The 14,420-nt window shown below is 42.3% G+C and overlaps 1 protein-coding gene across 26 annotated transcripts in view; it reads right to left on the reverse strand.

Annotated features, from left to right (window-relative positions):
• LOC144684561 (uncharacterized) overlaps positions 1-14,420 on the reverse strand; it is a 336,148-nt gene that overhangs the window by 85,920 nt on the left and 235,808 nt on the right. For 21 of the 26 annotated variants that reach the window (XM_078548502.1, XM_078548509.1, XM_078548490.1 and 18 more), the window contains 4 exons: positions 11,346-11,381; positions 6,355-6,411; positions 5,526-5,561; positions 4,767-4,850 (listed from right to left, as the gene is read on the reverse strand). The exons of 1 other annotated variant lie outside the window; for it this stretch is intronic. In XM_078548502.1, the coding sequence (XP_078404628.1) occupies positions 4,767-4,850; positions 5,526-5,561; positions 6,355-6,411; positions 11,346-11,381 (213 nt within the window). The remainder of the gene's footprint in view (positions 1-4,766; positions 4,851-5,525; positions 5,562-6,354; positions 6,412-11,345; positions 11,382-14,420) is intronic. 4 more of the 26 variants (XM_078548493.1, XM_078548505.1, XM_078548510.1 and 1 more) reach the window with 2 other exon arrangements.

Here is a 14,420-nt window from a genome sequence, read left to right on the forward strand (position 1 = left end):
TGTCACATGAGCTGGGACATGTCAATGAATTTTGTTTAAAAATTTTATTTGATTTATAAAGCCTTCATGAAATCTCACCCGCCCAGGATGAGGTTTCATAATAAATGCGAAGGCTGCCTGGGTGCTTCACCTGCCGCCAACCTTAAGGTTGGACAGGCAGCTCTGATAATTCTCTCAATTGGTTGTTAAATGGCCTTAATAGACCTTTGACAGTTCGGCAGGTGCGCAGCTGACTCTGGTGCATGCCCGCCAACCTGAAGATCAGCATGACGCACGGTGACGTTGGGATGCATGCCCGATGTCACCACGCATCATTTTACGCATCAGCGAGTGGGGCCCGCCCCCGCACACCAAATAGAAGATTTAGACCTATGTGTTTGATACCATTTAGGCTCACGAGCCTTTGAAATTCCGCACTAGTAAATGCAGTACCATTGTCTGAGACAATGACTTCTGACAATCCATGTATAGAAAAACTTTGGCGTGAACTTCCTATAGTCGTACCTAACATTGGTGATCTAACTTCGTACACATCTAAACATTTGGAATGTGCATCAATTATTAGTAGAAACATGGTTCCCAGGAATGGACCTACATAATCTATATGCAGTCTCACCGGGACTGACCAGACCATTCCCACAGTTGCAGTGGGGCTGCAACGGGCAAATTCGGTAGATGCTGGCATTAGAGACAGTGTTTAACCATTTTTTCCGATATCATAGTCTATACCTGGCCACCAGATATAGCTCCTTGCAAGCAATTTTATTTTGGAAATTCCAGGGTGCGCGCTATGCAACTCAGTTAAGAGCAGTTTACTTCCTTGTGAAGGAACAACGACCTATGCACCCCATAATAGGATACCATCCTGACTACTCAATTCATTCCTTCAAGTGAAGAATGTCTTCAATTATTTGGGGAATGGTTCCTGGGACTATCCTTTCAGCACTTGGCTTTGTACTCTAGACAAGACTGGATCATGGTTTATCCAGCTTCTTATTTGTCTAGTGCAGACTGGTGAAGAATCCAAGGAATTAATCGCTAATATGATCTCTTGGGGAGTTGGAGCATTTTCAATGCTCTCCTGCAAAGGAAGGTGACTTAGGGCATCTGCATTGGCTATATAATCTCTGGTCTGTGCATAAAAGTGGCGTAGTGGTATTGTCGCTAGACTAATAATCCGTGAGATCCAGGGTAATGCTCTGGGGATCTGGGTTCAAATCCCGCCATGGCGGATGGTGGAATTTGAATTCAATCAAAATCTGGAAATAAAAGTCTGATGATGACCATTAAACCATTGTTGATTGTTGTAAAAACCCATCTGGTTTACTAACGTTCTTTAGGAAGGAAATCTGTTGTCCTTACCTGGTCTGACCTATATGTGACTCCAGACCCACAGCAATGTGGTTGACTCTTAAAAAAATGCCCTCTGAACAACAGCAACTGGCCTAGCCAGCAATGCCCATGAATGAATAAAAAACAAAATATTCATATGCTGATGAAATCAAAGACCATCTTTGAATTCTTGCGGAAGCTATGGGAGGGATAGCTTTATCCCCAAGAGCAGTTTGTGATCAGATAAAGGGTTGGCCATGTACATACTGGTGGAATTTTTCAACTCCAAAAATAATCGATAATCCTTCTTTCTCGATTTGTGAATATCGCTTCTTGGCCGTAGGGAGGGTTCTGGATACATAGCCTATTGGCCTTTCTGAACCGTCGTCCATCTTGTGAGGTATAGGGGGGATGCATCGCAAGTTAGCACCAATTCTTTTGTCGGGTCATTGTGTACTAACAAGTTCGAAGAGTGCAAGAGCCTTTGAACTTTTAGGAATACTTCTTCTTGGGGTGGCTTCCAAAACCAATGTCGATCTTCCTTTAATAATGAGTGTAGAGGGGCTCGGACTGCTGATGAGTTTGGTTGGAATCGACCATAGTAATTTACCATACCCAAGAATAACTTTAGCTCTGAGACATTTGTAGGTGAGGGTGCCTCCTTAGTAGCTTTAACTTTTTCTTCTACTGAGTTTAACCCTTGGGCATCCACCCGATGGCCCAAGTAAACAACTTCACTTGCCCGAAAGGTACATTTTTCCTTTTTCAAGTGCACCCCTGCTTCCAAGAATCGTTTTAAGACTTCTTCCAAGTTAGTCAAGTGTTTCGCTTCTGTTAACCCAATTATTAGGATGTCATCCAGGTAGACCACGACTTGAGGTAGTCTTTGCAGCAAGCTCTCCATTGTCCTCTGGAAAATCGCACAGGCTGAAGAAACACTGAAAGGCAGGCGCATATATTTATACAACCCATTGTGTGTGTTTATGGTTACAAACCCTCTGGATGTATCATCTGGTTCCAGCTACTGATATGCATGACTCATTTCTAATTTGTTCTAACTTCTCCCTCCTGCTAATTTTGCATATAGATCCTCAATCCTGGGGATAGGGTACTTGTCCAACTCGGCAGCCTCATTTACTGTAAACTTATAATCCCCACAGATACAGATGGTCTGATCCGGTTTCAAGACAGGGACTATGGGTGCTGCCCGTTCCGAAAATTGAACCAGCTGAATAATACTTTATACTAATACTAATGTAAACTTTATTTACAGGGGTTCAGCAGCAGTTACATGCTTCTATCAAGATCCGCAACTAGACACAAACTCCACCCCTAAGGTTCCCCGTGCTTAGGGCTGATTCATCAACACTGTCATGTGATATTACATAGTATAATAAGTCTTAAAGCTACAGTCACTACATTCCTTAAAGCTACAGTTACTACATATTCTCTTTACCAACTCATAGAACTTGCCTAAGTGTTTCACTAAAAGTGGTGATACTGGTATTATTTTGTGTGCTCACCTGCCTTAAAGTCTGTCAGATGTCATATCAGCCATTGTCCATTGTGAGCAAGTCTGATTCACAAGAATACACTTGATACAAGTGATAAGGACTGATAAACATGCTGTATGTCGAAAACTTGCTGTATGTTGAATAAAGCTTGCACTTGACTACAATAGCCCCAGGTCTCCTTGATCTTCTCCCATGTGTTTATTTTTTTCCTCAAATGCATGCATGCTAGTTGCCTTAACTATTCAATGTAGTAGCCAGTTCCACAATCAAAGCACTCTGGTTAGTTTATCGTGAAGTTCCTATTGGATTTATTAGTGACTGTTTCATATTTATGATCTCTAACTTTAAACTTCCCAAAAAGTAGAGATTCCAATCCCAATAGCAGTGAGTGCTGAGATATTCGCTGTGACTGAAGGTCGCAATGACATTGGAAGTTCCAGGGAGCCAATTAATGCTGGAACCATAGCCCTAATGTGGTGAATGAACAGTGACTCCCCAGTGTGAGTATGGCATAAAGCTGTGAAGAAGATTTCCTTCTGATCGTCTAAATACTTCGATCTTTATTGTGATGTAAATTTTAAAGTTTTCTTCATCTTTCTCTTCCTTTGACCAAACTATTTGCTTTTTCAAATAATCAAAGCCTTCGCTGATGGTTCCCCCTGAACCTATAAACACACAAACTTGGGCAGTTTGCCCTATACTTAGCCTTATTTTTACCCTAGTTTATCTAGCAGGTAAATACTGTTCAGGAGCGCAGCATGAAGTAAATCAGGTGAAATGTCAAAGCACTGCAGCACAACAGCAACTCTGACATAGCTCACCATGCCCCCTCCAATGCCACCCCTGCACCCCCTGGCACAGCTCACCCTGTTGCCACACAGCTCACCTCCTGACATAGTACCTCTTACTCGTGATACAGTTCACCAGCCTCCCAATACTGCTTGCCCCTCTCCCAACACTGCTCACCATCCACCCTCAGCTGCCAGGGAAATAATAAGTTAGAACCAGTGATATGTAGGTATGTGTGACAGTCAAATGGGATGGAACTGTTTTGCTTACATTGCATTGTAGTAAGTTTAAACTAATGCTGAAAAAACACTGAAATCTTACATTAGCAATGCCTTTGAACTTCGTAGATCTAAACAGATGATTGCAGCAACACAAAGAGAAAAACGCTGTAGAAACTATCAGTTTTTTGTTAATAAGGAACCTGAAAACTCTAAAGTATCTTGGGATATTCTTGAGGGTGAATATATTATTTATATCAAGACTCCAGTAAATTCGTTATGGGAAGTTCTCCATTTCCACATTTTGGGGCCCTTTGGTAAATCTTGGGCTCAGGACAAAATTCAAAATCTTAGTCAATGAATTGAGCATGACCCAGCTACAAACAGCTGCAAAGTAGGATGTTTTGATTACAGTGAGTCGAATCAACGATGCAAATATTCTTCACTGAAGGGAGCCTCATAGATTAACAAAGTGCCTGTTCCACTGGACTGTAGAAAACTTGAATCATTTATTTTTTAATGCACTCATGCAGTGTTAATTTAAGGTGTGACTATTCCCTGAGTATCACTATACACGTTATTCCCGGTTTTTTGCTTTTGCCTTCACCTATCTATGAAGTTCACTCGATTTATTCCAATAGAAAGAAATCTGCCAGGCTGGTAACACAGGAGTGGAAACCCCATTCATTCAGAACACAAACATGTTTTTTTAACACTTATAAACTGCAACCTATCAACCTGCTTTTACTGCATCCTTGATGAATGTAGCTATTGGCAGTACTTTTCTTTTGCTTTTGATATAAATTTCACTCTGTTTTGGATACTTCCATTTTCACAGAATTAGGGTGAGACAGTTATACACTTTAGAAATAGTTTAATGGAGGAAAATGTCTTTCAAAAGACAGTATATTACCCAATCCGATACCAGGCTGGACACCTATTCCGGTGCCAGGGCGGACTCCTAATCCAGCGCCAGGCTGCACACCTACTCCAAGACCTATATTGTGATAACAAAAATTTAATAATTAGAAATAATGAACCACTTCTTTACAAAATTAGGATTTTTTGGCCAATTATCATCAAAAGTGAAATAATGTAAACCCAGGGATCATGCTGCCTTTTAAATTCCAGACATTAATTTCAACACTTAAGCCAAACTGTTATCCTCCCTAACTATTATTCTTCCACATTGGATGGAGGAAGTGCTGCATTATTGGAGGTGTTGTATTTTGGATGAGATGATAGAGGAAATCTGCCTGTTTATGAGGATATGAAAGGTCCAACAACACTATCCAAGGAAGAGTGAGGCATTCTGTTGTCCATGCCAACATTAACATCTCTAAAATAGTTTGAATGTAGATTTATAAATTGGACATGACTTAACGCTAATTTGGAAAAAATTGAGATCATATGATAAAGGTTCAAACCTCATCAAGGAATGCTCGTGATGTTTTCTGCCTCATGTTAGTGGTTGTGCTGGATCATCTGGCTGATATGATGTCCCAAGAATTAGCAAAGTATAGGTCACTAATGTGGACATACATGTCACATGTACTCATTACATATAGCAGGAAAATTACTTTCTCTTTAACATTATTTCGCTTTTTTCAATTCCCAAAGATAATTGATATTTAAGTAGACCAGTGAATATGTCAGCAGTAGGTAGATTTACCTCCATATTTAGCAGCTTTAGATGCAGCAACTCCACCTGCAACAACAGAGAATCAACAGGTAACGATACAGCTAAGACTGTCTGTATACAGGTATTACACGAAGCATTACAAGCAACACAACATTTCTGAGAAATAAATTTTCTGAAATTACCCTCATTCACACAAATTGCTCAAATCACGCCAATGTTGGCTGCTGCATTCCATTGGCCTAACTGCTGAAAGTTTATGACAGAATTTCTTAAGAGGTTATGACTGGCCTTACCCTCCCACTATAATATGGGCAACAGGCTGGGGGTGGGCGGAAAGGCAAGGGCTGGCAGCCCACTTTATTTTACCTGTCCCCCCACCTTCAAATATGCTGGCAGGGACCATAAAATTCACTCCTAGATGTTTTTTCTAGGACATTGTTGAGTAAAGATTTCATTATCCTTCCTAGGACTGATGTAAAGCCAACTTTCCCACATTTCCCTGTATTTTTTATTTCTTGCTTGTGCCCTCAACATGTTAGCAAGGACACATTTTCACACAGTTTATCTTAATGGAAAGGAATATCAAAAGCTGGTGGCCCAGCAATGGAAAACTTCAGCCATCCAGGAAGCTAATGGATAGATGTTTCTTTGGCAAACATTTAAATTGAAAATGATCAACCTTCCCTTGCTGCATCTTTACTGAATGCAGCAATCTGCAGTTAATTTTCCTTCAGCTTTTGATATTAATTTCACTGTGCAATGTGATACCATCACTTACACAGTATTGGGATGAGACAGACTTATACAGGCTACAAAGAGTATAAAGGAGAAAAATGTCTTTCAGAAGACAGTAAATTACCCATTCCGATGCCAGGTTGTACAGCTCCAGTGCCTGGTGGCACACCCACACCAATACCTACATTGGGATGACAAGAATTTAATAATTAGAAATAATGAATGACTTCTTTACAAAAATAGTGCAAATTTAGGATTTTTTGGCCAATAATGGCTGACAGTGAAATAACATGAACCCTGAACCATGCTCTTTTTAAAATTCCAGACATTCATTTCAACACTCATCAGAGTATCCATTCTATAGACTAAATGATGGACAAATGAGCAAGCTATCGCTTGGCTTTGGGGATAAATAAATAAATAAACTTCAACACTTAAAACAAACTGTTATCCTTCCTAACTACTATTCTTCCATGTAGGATGGAAGAAATGCTGCATTGTCAAAGGTGCTGTCTGTTGGATGAGGTGTTAGCTCAAGGCCAACCTACCTGTACATGTCAATCTTATTATGCTATCCAAAGAAGAGTGAGGAGTTCTCCTGGTGTCGTTGCCAACATTCATTCTCAAATAACACCACTAAAATGGTCTTACTTTCTATTTACTGCATTTGCTGTATGTATGAATGCTTCCTATTGTCAATTGGTTGCTGTAGTCACCTAACAAGAGTGATGCCACTTCAAAAAGTAACTAATTGCTATAGAACACTTTAGACTGTTATATAGTGCTGTATCACTATAATTTTTAAAAAAAATTCTGAAGATCACTGCTATAGGGCATCCATCTCAAATAACGATTGAAGGATAAGGAAGGAGCATTAATAAGAAGAGGCAAATTACAATCTATTTTATTCTTCCATTTTATTTTTTGAGTAGGTATGTGTACCCAAAAGCACCAATTTGAAAACTGGAAATTACTTAACCCCAATTTTGGAAAGAAGTGAGAGAAATGATAAAGGTTCAAATCTCAATGAATAATCAAGATGTTTTTGCCTCATGTTTCTAGTTGTTCCGGATCATGCAGCTGATGTGATGTTTCAAGAATTAGCAAAATATAGGTCAAAAATACAGTTTTCTTTAACATGAAGATGGCTTTATTCTATCTTCAGAGACATAATAATAATTTGATAGTTAAGTAGAGCAGTGAATATATCAGAAGTAGAAAGATTTACCCCCATAAGCTCCAGATGCGATGATAGAGAATCATCAGGAAATGATACAGCCAAGACTGGCTGTGTAAAGGCTATAACAAGAAGCATCCTGAAGATTAACAGCATCACTTCATTCCTGAAAAATAAGTTTTCTGAATTTTTTTTCACTAATACAAATTGTTCAAATCGCGCCAATGTTGGCCTCTGCATTCCATTGGCTGAATGCTCAGCAACTGAAAATTTCTGACTAAGAATTTATTCACAGTTTCTGGCTGCCTTTGGCAAGTTTGTTTAATAATTACTAAAGTTGATTAATACTTGTGAACTTCTGAAATTTCCAGGTGCGGTTTTGCATTAGGCTACAAAAAAAAATTTAAAAAGGAAAGGTTTAATTTTATATGGTGCTTTTCATGGCCATTGGATAACTCAAGTGCTTAAGCCAATGAAATACTTGTGACTTGTGGTTGCTGTTGTAATGTAGGAAATGCAGCAACCACTTTGCACACAGCAAGCTCCCACCATCAGCAATGTGGTAACAACCAGGCAAACTGCTTTGTTTTGTGATGTTGATTGAGGAATAAATATTGGCCAGGACACCATGGATAACTCCTCTCCTTCGAAATGGTACCATGGGATCTTTTGCACCACCTCAGAGGGCAGATAAGGCCTGCTTAACTTTTCATCCAAAAGACAGCATCTCCAACAGTGCAGCACTCACTCAGTACTGTACTGGAATGTCAGCCCTGATGTTTGTGGGATTGGGACTTGAACTCAACCTTCTGACTCAGAGGCAAATGTGCCACCAACCAAGTCATGGCTGTCACTTTAAAATTTAATTTGACATTTTATAGCATTGCTGTTCCATTTTTGGGGTCAGTCTAGATATCAACAGGGATGAGTTATGTAAACGGGTGGGGTGGAGCTTCAGATGAGAAATCCCAGATTTCCCCGAATGCATCCGTGTCATTCAGTTTTTGTTCTTGTCAGGTTTCCTCACCCAGAAGTCAGCTTGATTGGGAGGCTTGGTTTCCAGTCAGATGGCGAGGACTCCAGAGCAGGCTACAGATCCAGGGAGGCCCCCTGGTGGAGATTTGTCTGCTCCTGATCACTGATCTCCAGGAGCGGGGTTTGCTATCCTAGGGGTGGTGTTCGATATCAGACCACAGTGATGCTAAAAGGCAGTAAGTTCTGATTGAGCGGCAGTGGGGAGCTTCAAGAGCTTGGAGGACTGGGGGAAGCACTCCTGATTGTCCTGGCCCATTGGAGTGCAGTAAAGGCGCTTACCTTCTCCCCTAAGCTGTCCTCACTTTCCTTCAGCTGCCGGATTTCCTGCGGACTCGGAAATCCGACAGGCCACAACTGAATATGTAAAAGGGATTAAATTAACAGTTCCCAGCCTCATTAAAATAATTAAATTGCCAACTTGTCCCCTGGGGGAAGGTTGGCTATCCACTTCTTGACCAGCCTCCATTAAACCAAAAGTGGCATGTTGACATTTGATTGGGATTTTAAAAATTCTAACCTCTGGTTTGACCCAGCCTACCTGTTTTTGAATCCTAAAATCTAACTATTACCGACTTTTTAAGCGAGACAATAATCAAATCTCTTTGGTGAGACATCAAGTTACTTGATACACCTTCTGGAACATCTGCTTTATCAAATGGGTATAAATACTACCTCAGATACAAATTGCTCTTTCTTCAAATGAATTAACTGGTCTTCAACTGTGATGTATGCCATTCAGCACCTCGATATTCCTCTTCCTCCTCCTTCAGGTACCATGCCCTAAGAGGGTGTTGGTGACCATGGACTTCCGTTGGATTGATCCATGATCATGTTTAGCAAAATACTGCAGTGATTTGCGTTGTCTTCTGCTATATGGCTGATCGGGAAACTCTCCTGCTCTTACCACCTGCCAACAGGTATATCGGAAGTATTTACAGGCTGATAATCAACCTGTTTGGCCACATTATAAACACACCTTTCATGGCCACCACTATGCCACAAAACCTCTCATTGATATTACTAATGTGTTGCTGGAGGAAGCACAGAATATATTCTGAGTAGGAGACTTCAGGGTCCATAACCATAACTGACCAAGCTGACTGAGTACTGAATGACATGACTGTGAGATCAAGAGGAAACCAAAATGGAGTAACCGACTTTTAACCTCCCAAATATGGGCCAGTATATTCAAATAATATATTAATCATAGAATGATGCCATTTGGTGCATTTTCTATCATTACTACCATAGAAAAACAGAGCACAGGGTAGGCCATATGCTATTGGTATTCAGCATTGCAATAGTGGGTGGGAAGAACCACCAAGAGTGTATCAATTACACTTCTGGAATCTCTCCATGTGCTATCTGCTGCTGCAAGTATCGCGCTCTGCAACAGTTGCACAGGAATCCTATTGGTTGGTATGAAACACACCTCACTGAATTTATTCAAGGTTTTCAATGAAGTGGAGAAAATTGGTGCCACACAAATATTGCCACATACAATGCCACACAACAGAAATGTGAGAAAAGTTATTGCTCATGGAATAAAAGGGACAGTAGCAATGTGGATACAAAATTGGCTGAAAAATAGGAAGCAGAGAAAAATGGTCAATGGGTATTTTTCAGGCTGGAGGGAGGTTTATAGTGGAGGTCCCCAGGCGTCAGTATTGGGACCCTTGCTTTTCCTGATATATATTAATGATCTAGATCTTGGTGTGCGGGGACAATTTCAAACTTTGCAGATTATACGAAGATTGGGAGTGTTGTAAACTGCGAGGAGGACATTGTAGAACTTCAAAAGGACATAGTCAAATTGGCGGAGTGGGCAGATAGGTGGCAGATAAAGTTCAATGCTGAGAACTGTGAGGTGATGCATTTTGGTAGGAAGAACATGAACGGGCAATATAAAGTAAAGGGCGAAATTTTGAAGGGGTTGCGGGAGCAGAAAGACCTGGGTGTACATGTGCATAGATCATTGAAGGTGGAAGACAGGTGAAGAGATCAGTTAATAAAGCATATAGTTTCTTGGGCTTTATTAATAAGGGCATAGAGTACAAGAGCAAGGAGGTTATGCTGAATCTATTTAAGACAGTTATTAGATCTCAGCTGGAGTATTGTGTACAGCTTTGGGCACTGTAAAAAAGAAAACAATAGACTTGGGTGGAGATGGTTGAGTGCGTCAATGCCAGTAGCATTGCCCCAAGAACAGAAAGGATGTGAACACATTGGAGAGAATGCAGACGAGGTTTACAAGAACGGTTCCAGGGATGAGAATCTTCAGTTATGAAGATAGATAGATTGGAGAGGTTGGGACTGTTTCCTTGGAGAGAAGAAGGATAAAAGGAAATTTGATAGAGACGTTCAAAATCGTGAGGGGACCGGACAGAGCAGATAGGAAGAAGCTGTTTCTGCTCGTAAAAGGATCAAGAACAAGAGGGCACAGATTTCAAGAGATTTGCAAAAGAAGCAAATGTGACGTGAGAAAAAAACATTTTCGCACAACAAGTGGTTTGGGTCTGGAATGCACTGCCTGGAAGTGTGGTGGAGGCAGGTTTAATCGAGACATTCAAGAGGGCATTAGATGATTATTCGAATAGAAACAATGTGCAGGGGTACGAGGAAAATGCAGGACAATGGCACTAGGTCATTAAGCTCATTTGGAGAGCCGGTGCAGACACGATGGGCCGAATGGCCTCCTTCTGTGCCATTAAAACCCTGTAATTCTGTGATTTGGTAACATGATGCCAATAGGGGGTTTAGGCCTGTGCTTTTTAAAAATTATTACCAGTCTCGAGACCATCCAATTGCAATATTGATGGAGAAATAAGAGCGGCAATAAATCTAATTTGGAGTGAATGACCTGATAAAACTTGATTGGCAACTTGGTGGATAAATGTCCTTACCTGCTTGAACTCCAGGCTGAACACCTCCTGGGGCACCTATATTAACAACACAAAAATGGGCATATTAATATACTTAGCTGGCTCATTTAAACAACACCTATTATTGTGATGGCAAATTGTACTGACTGAAAGGGGTTGGAAGATTTACAATGATTACATGTTGCCCAAAGTGCTCCCTCATTTTAAAAAAGAAAACAATAGACTTGGTGGAGATAGTTGAGTGTGTCAATGCCAGTATCATTGCCCCAAGAACAGGGCTGCAATGCAGAAATAAAATCAATGATTTAACAAGGTAAGAAGACTGCTAACATACTTTCTCAACACTGAGCTTCAATATTGACAACTTTCACAGCACTCCAAATACTGCCCACCCTCCACTAAGTACTTCTCCTCATGCCCACACAATGACAAGTACAACCAGTCACTTACTTACAACTCATATCTCACACACTTACACACACTTGCCAGCTATTCCACCATGATAGCCACATTCTTCAAATACCTCAATACTCTCATGAACCTAATACCTTCTGTTTACATAAAGATTACAGCATTTTCTTTAGTTCATTGATGAGATGTGGGGGTCGCTGGCCAAGCCAGCATTTATTGCCTATCCTTAATTGCCCTTGTTCAAGAGTCAATCATGTTGTTGTGGGTCTGCTGTCACATGTAGGCCAAATCAGGTAAGGACAGCAGACTTCCTTCCCTAAAGGGCAATAGTGAACCAGATGGGTTTTTACAACAATCGAATCAACAAGGGTTATATGGTAATCTTTTAATTCCAGATTTTTATTGAATTCAAATTCTACCATCTGCCGTGGCGTGATTCGAACTCGGGTCCCAGAGCATTACCCTGGGTCTCCGGATTACTAGTCCAGGAACTGGATTCCTCGGTGCTCCTTGACTGTCAGAGAAGACTATCCAACAGTCCTGCCAGTTCACCAAACATATCAGGAGCAAAACAGACTTCTGATGAAGGGTCATTGACCTGAAACTTACGTTAACCTGTTTCTCTCCACAGATGCTGCTTGACCTGCTGAGTATTTCCAGCATTTTCTATTTTATTTCAGATTTCCAGCGTCTGCGGTATTTTGCTTTTTCATGAAGGATCTCGTTGAGCATGCTCAACAGCCTTCTCCTGTAGGCCACCTCATCAAAGTCCTCATCTGAGACCCCTGCAGTAGGACCCATCTGTGACCTCACTCTGGGAAACTGCCACACGAGCTACCCTTTCCCCCTGGCTTGGCTTAAACATCACCTGGACAGAGTACAACACTGACATTGTGTCCTCTCTCCTGCACAATAAGTTGGCCTATAACACCAGGGTGACCCCAGAGAACCAGCGGGGCACCTGCATGGCTCCATCCCCCAAGTCTCTTCGAGAAGATAATGCTTAGAATCACGGGACAGCATCAAAAGAACTGCTGAGGCCATCCAGGATGGTGGTAAGTGACTAATCTTAATCCCTCCTCATGGTAACTTACTGTACAGATCCCAACTCTAGACTCTAAATGCCAGTATCATTGCTGGTGGCTGGGTTTGTAATTAATCTGTCATTCACATCTCCTCTAGACCCATCTTTTGCTTCTTTCTTTGTCCCACCACCAAGCCTTTTCATAATTTAATCTCTCCTGCACTCTGCCCTATCACAGACCTTCCCATTTATTCTTTTTCCTATCCTCCCTCCTTTCACTTGCTTAAAATCTATTATATCTCTAAATTTTCCCAGTTCTGATAAAAGATTATTGACCTTTTTGGGACAGGCTGGGAGGTGGGAGGTCTGGCAATAGGGCGGGGGAGGTGTCAGGAGGGGAACTCCCAATTAAGGACCACCCCCCACTCCCAGCAGCATGTTACTGGTGTCAGCATGGGTTGCCAACAAGTGGGGAGACTGCCAGGTAAACCCTGGTGGCTTCCCAGGGTGGGAGAGGGGCTTCCTTGATGAGCACTCCATGGCCCATAAAGGGACCACCAAGCAGCAATGGTTCCTCCACACCCAAGGAGCCACGACCTGAACAACTACTCAACCCCCTCACCTCCCCGCCCCCAATCTCTGAGATCTGCCTTCCTGGTGCCGTTTTCCCCCAAAAAACTGACCAATCTTCAAGGGTGTCTCGGCATTGATGCAGCCTCAGCAGCGGTCACTGCTAGCAGTGGCACTACTGAGGCTGCTGAGCTGGTGTCCCATCTGATTTGGCAGGCAGCTCTGGGAAGTCTGCTGCCCTCAATTGGATGGCAGGCTCAGTGGCAGCCTGTTAATTGGCTACTGCCAGGAAAATGCTGCCCCAGGATTCCACTACCCATTGGTGCTGGGTCAGTTCCTAATTTCGATTTCAGCAGTAGGACTTGATCCTCTGTGACAAAATTATCTCATCTGGCAAAATCTGTGGGCTGGGTACAATGGCTGCAATGGTGTGACTCTCCACAAGCTAGAAAACTGGTGGTAACACTGCTGTGACCATTTCTAGGACTCCTGATGGGATTAAATCCCAATCAGGCACTTAGCTGCCTTTGGGATTCCTGGAGCCTTCAGCATGTGTCAGCTGTGGCTCAGTTCATAGCACCCTCGCCTTTGAATCAGAGGGTTGTGGGTTCATGTCCCACTCCCGGAAACCAAGAACTGTGATTGTACTCGAAAGAGTTGCAATCTGTGACTGTTGATAACTCGAAAGAGTTTCAGCATGTGAATCCCACCTCCAAGAGCGGCTGGCCAATCAGAGGCTGGTAACTCTTCAGTGCCAGCAGTGCTACCAGGAGTGGTGGCCATTGCTGGTACTGCAAGAAACCTGGGCGAAGGATTATCGCTGGAGCCCTGGAACCCAAGTAGGTGGGGTGGGCTTACTAGGGCCAGTCAGGTAGGTGCCCAAGCCGGAGGGCCCCCACCCTAGGCTGAAGTCACGCACACCATTAATTTGCTGCTTAAGGGCCTCAAGGTGTGGGAAAGTCGGCCTCAACTTCTCCGCCTTGAACTTAATTGGGGGGGAGTGGGGAACACAATGGGCTCTCCATGCTGTGCATTCCCGCCCCATTAAACGCCCCCTGCCTCCCAGCCCCTTCCTGGTGAGGGGGGGCATT

This window comes from Cetorhinus maximus, chromosome 9 (genome assembly GCF_964194155.1).
Source record: "Cetorhinus maximus chromosome 9, sCetMax3.hap1.1, whole genome shotgun sequence".
In the NCBI taxonomy this organism is placed as follows: Eukaryota; Metazoa; Chordata; class Chondrichthyes; order Lamniformes; family Cetorhinidae; genus Cetorhinus; species Cetorhinus maximus.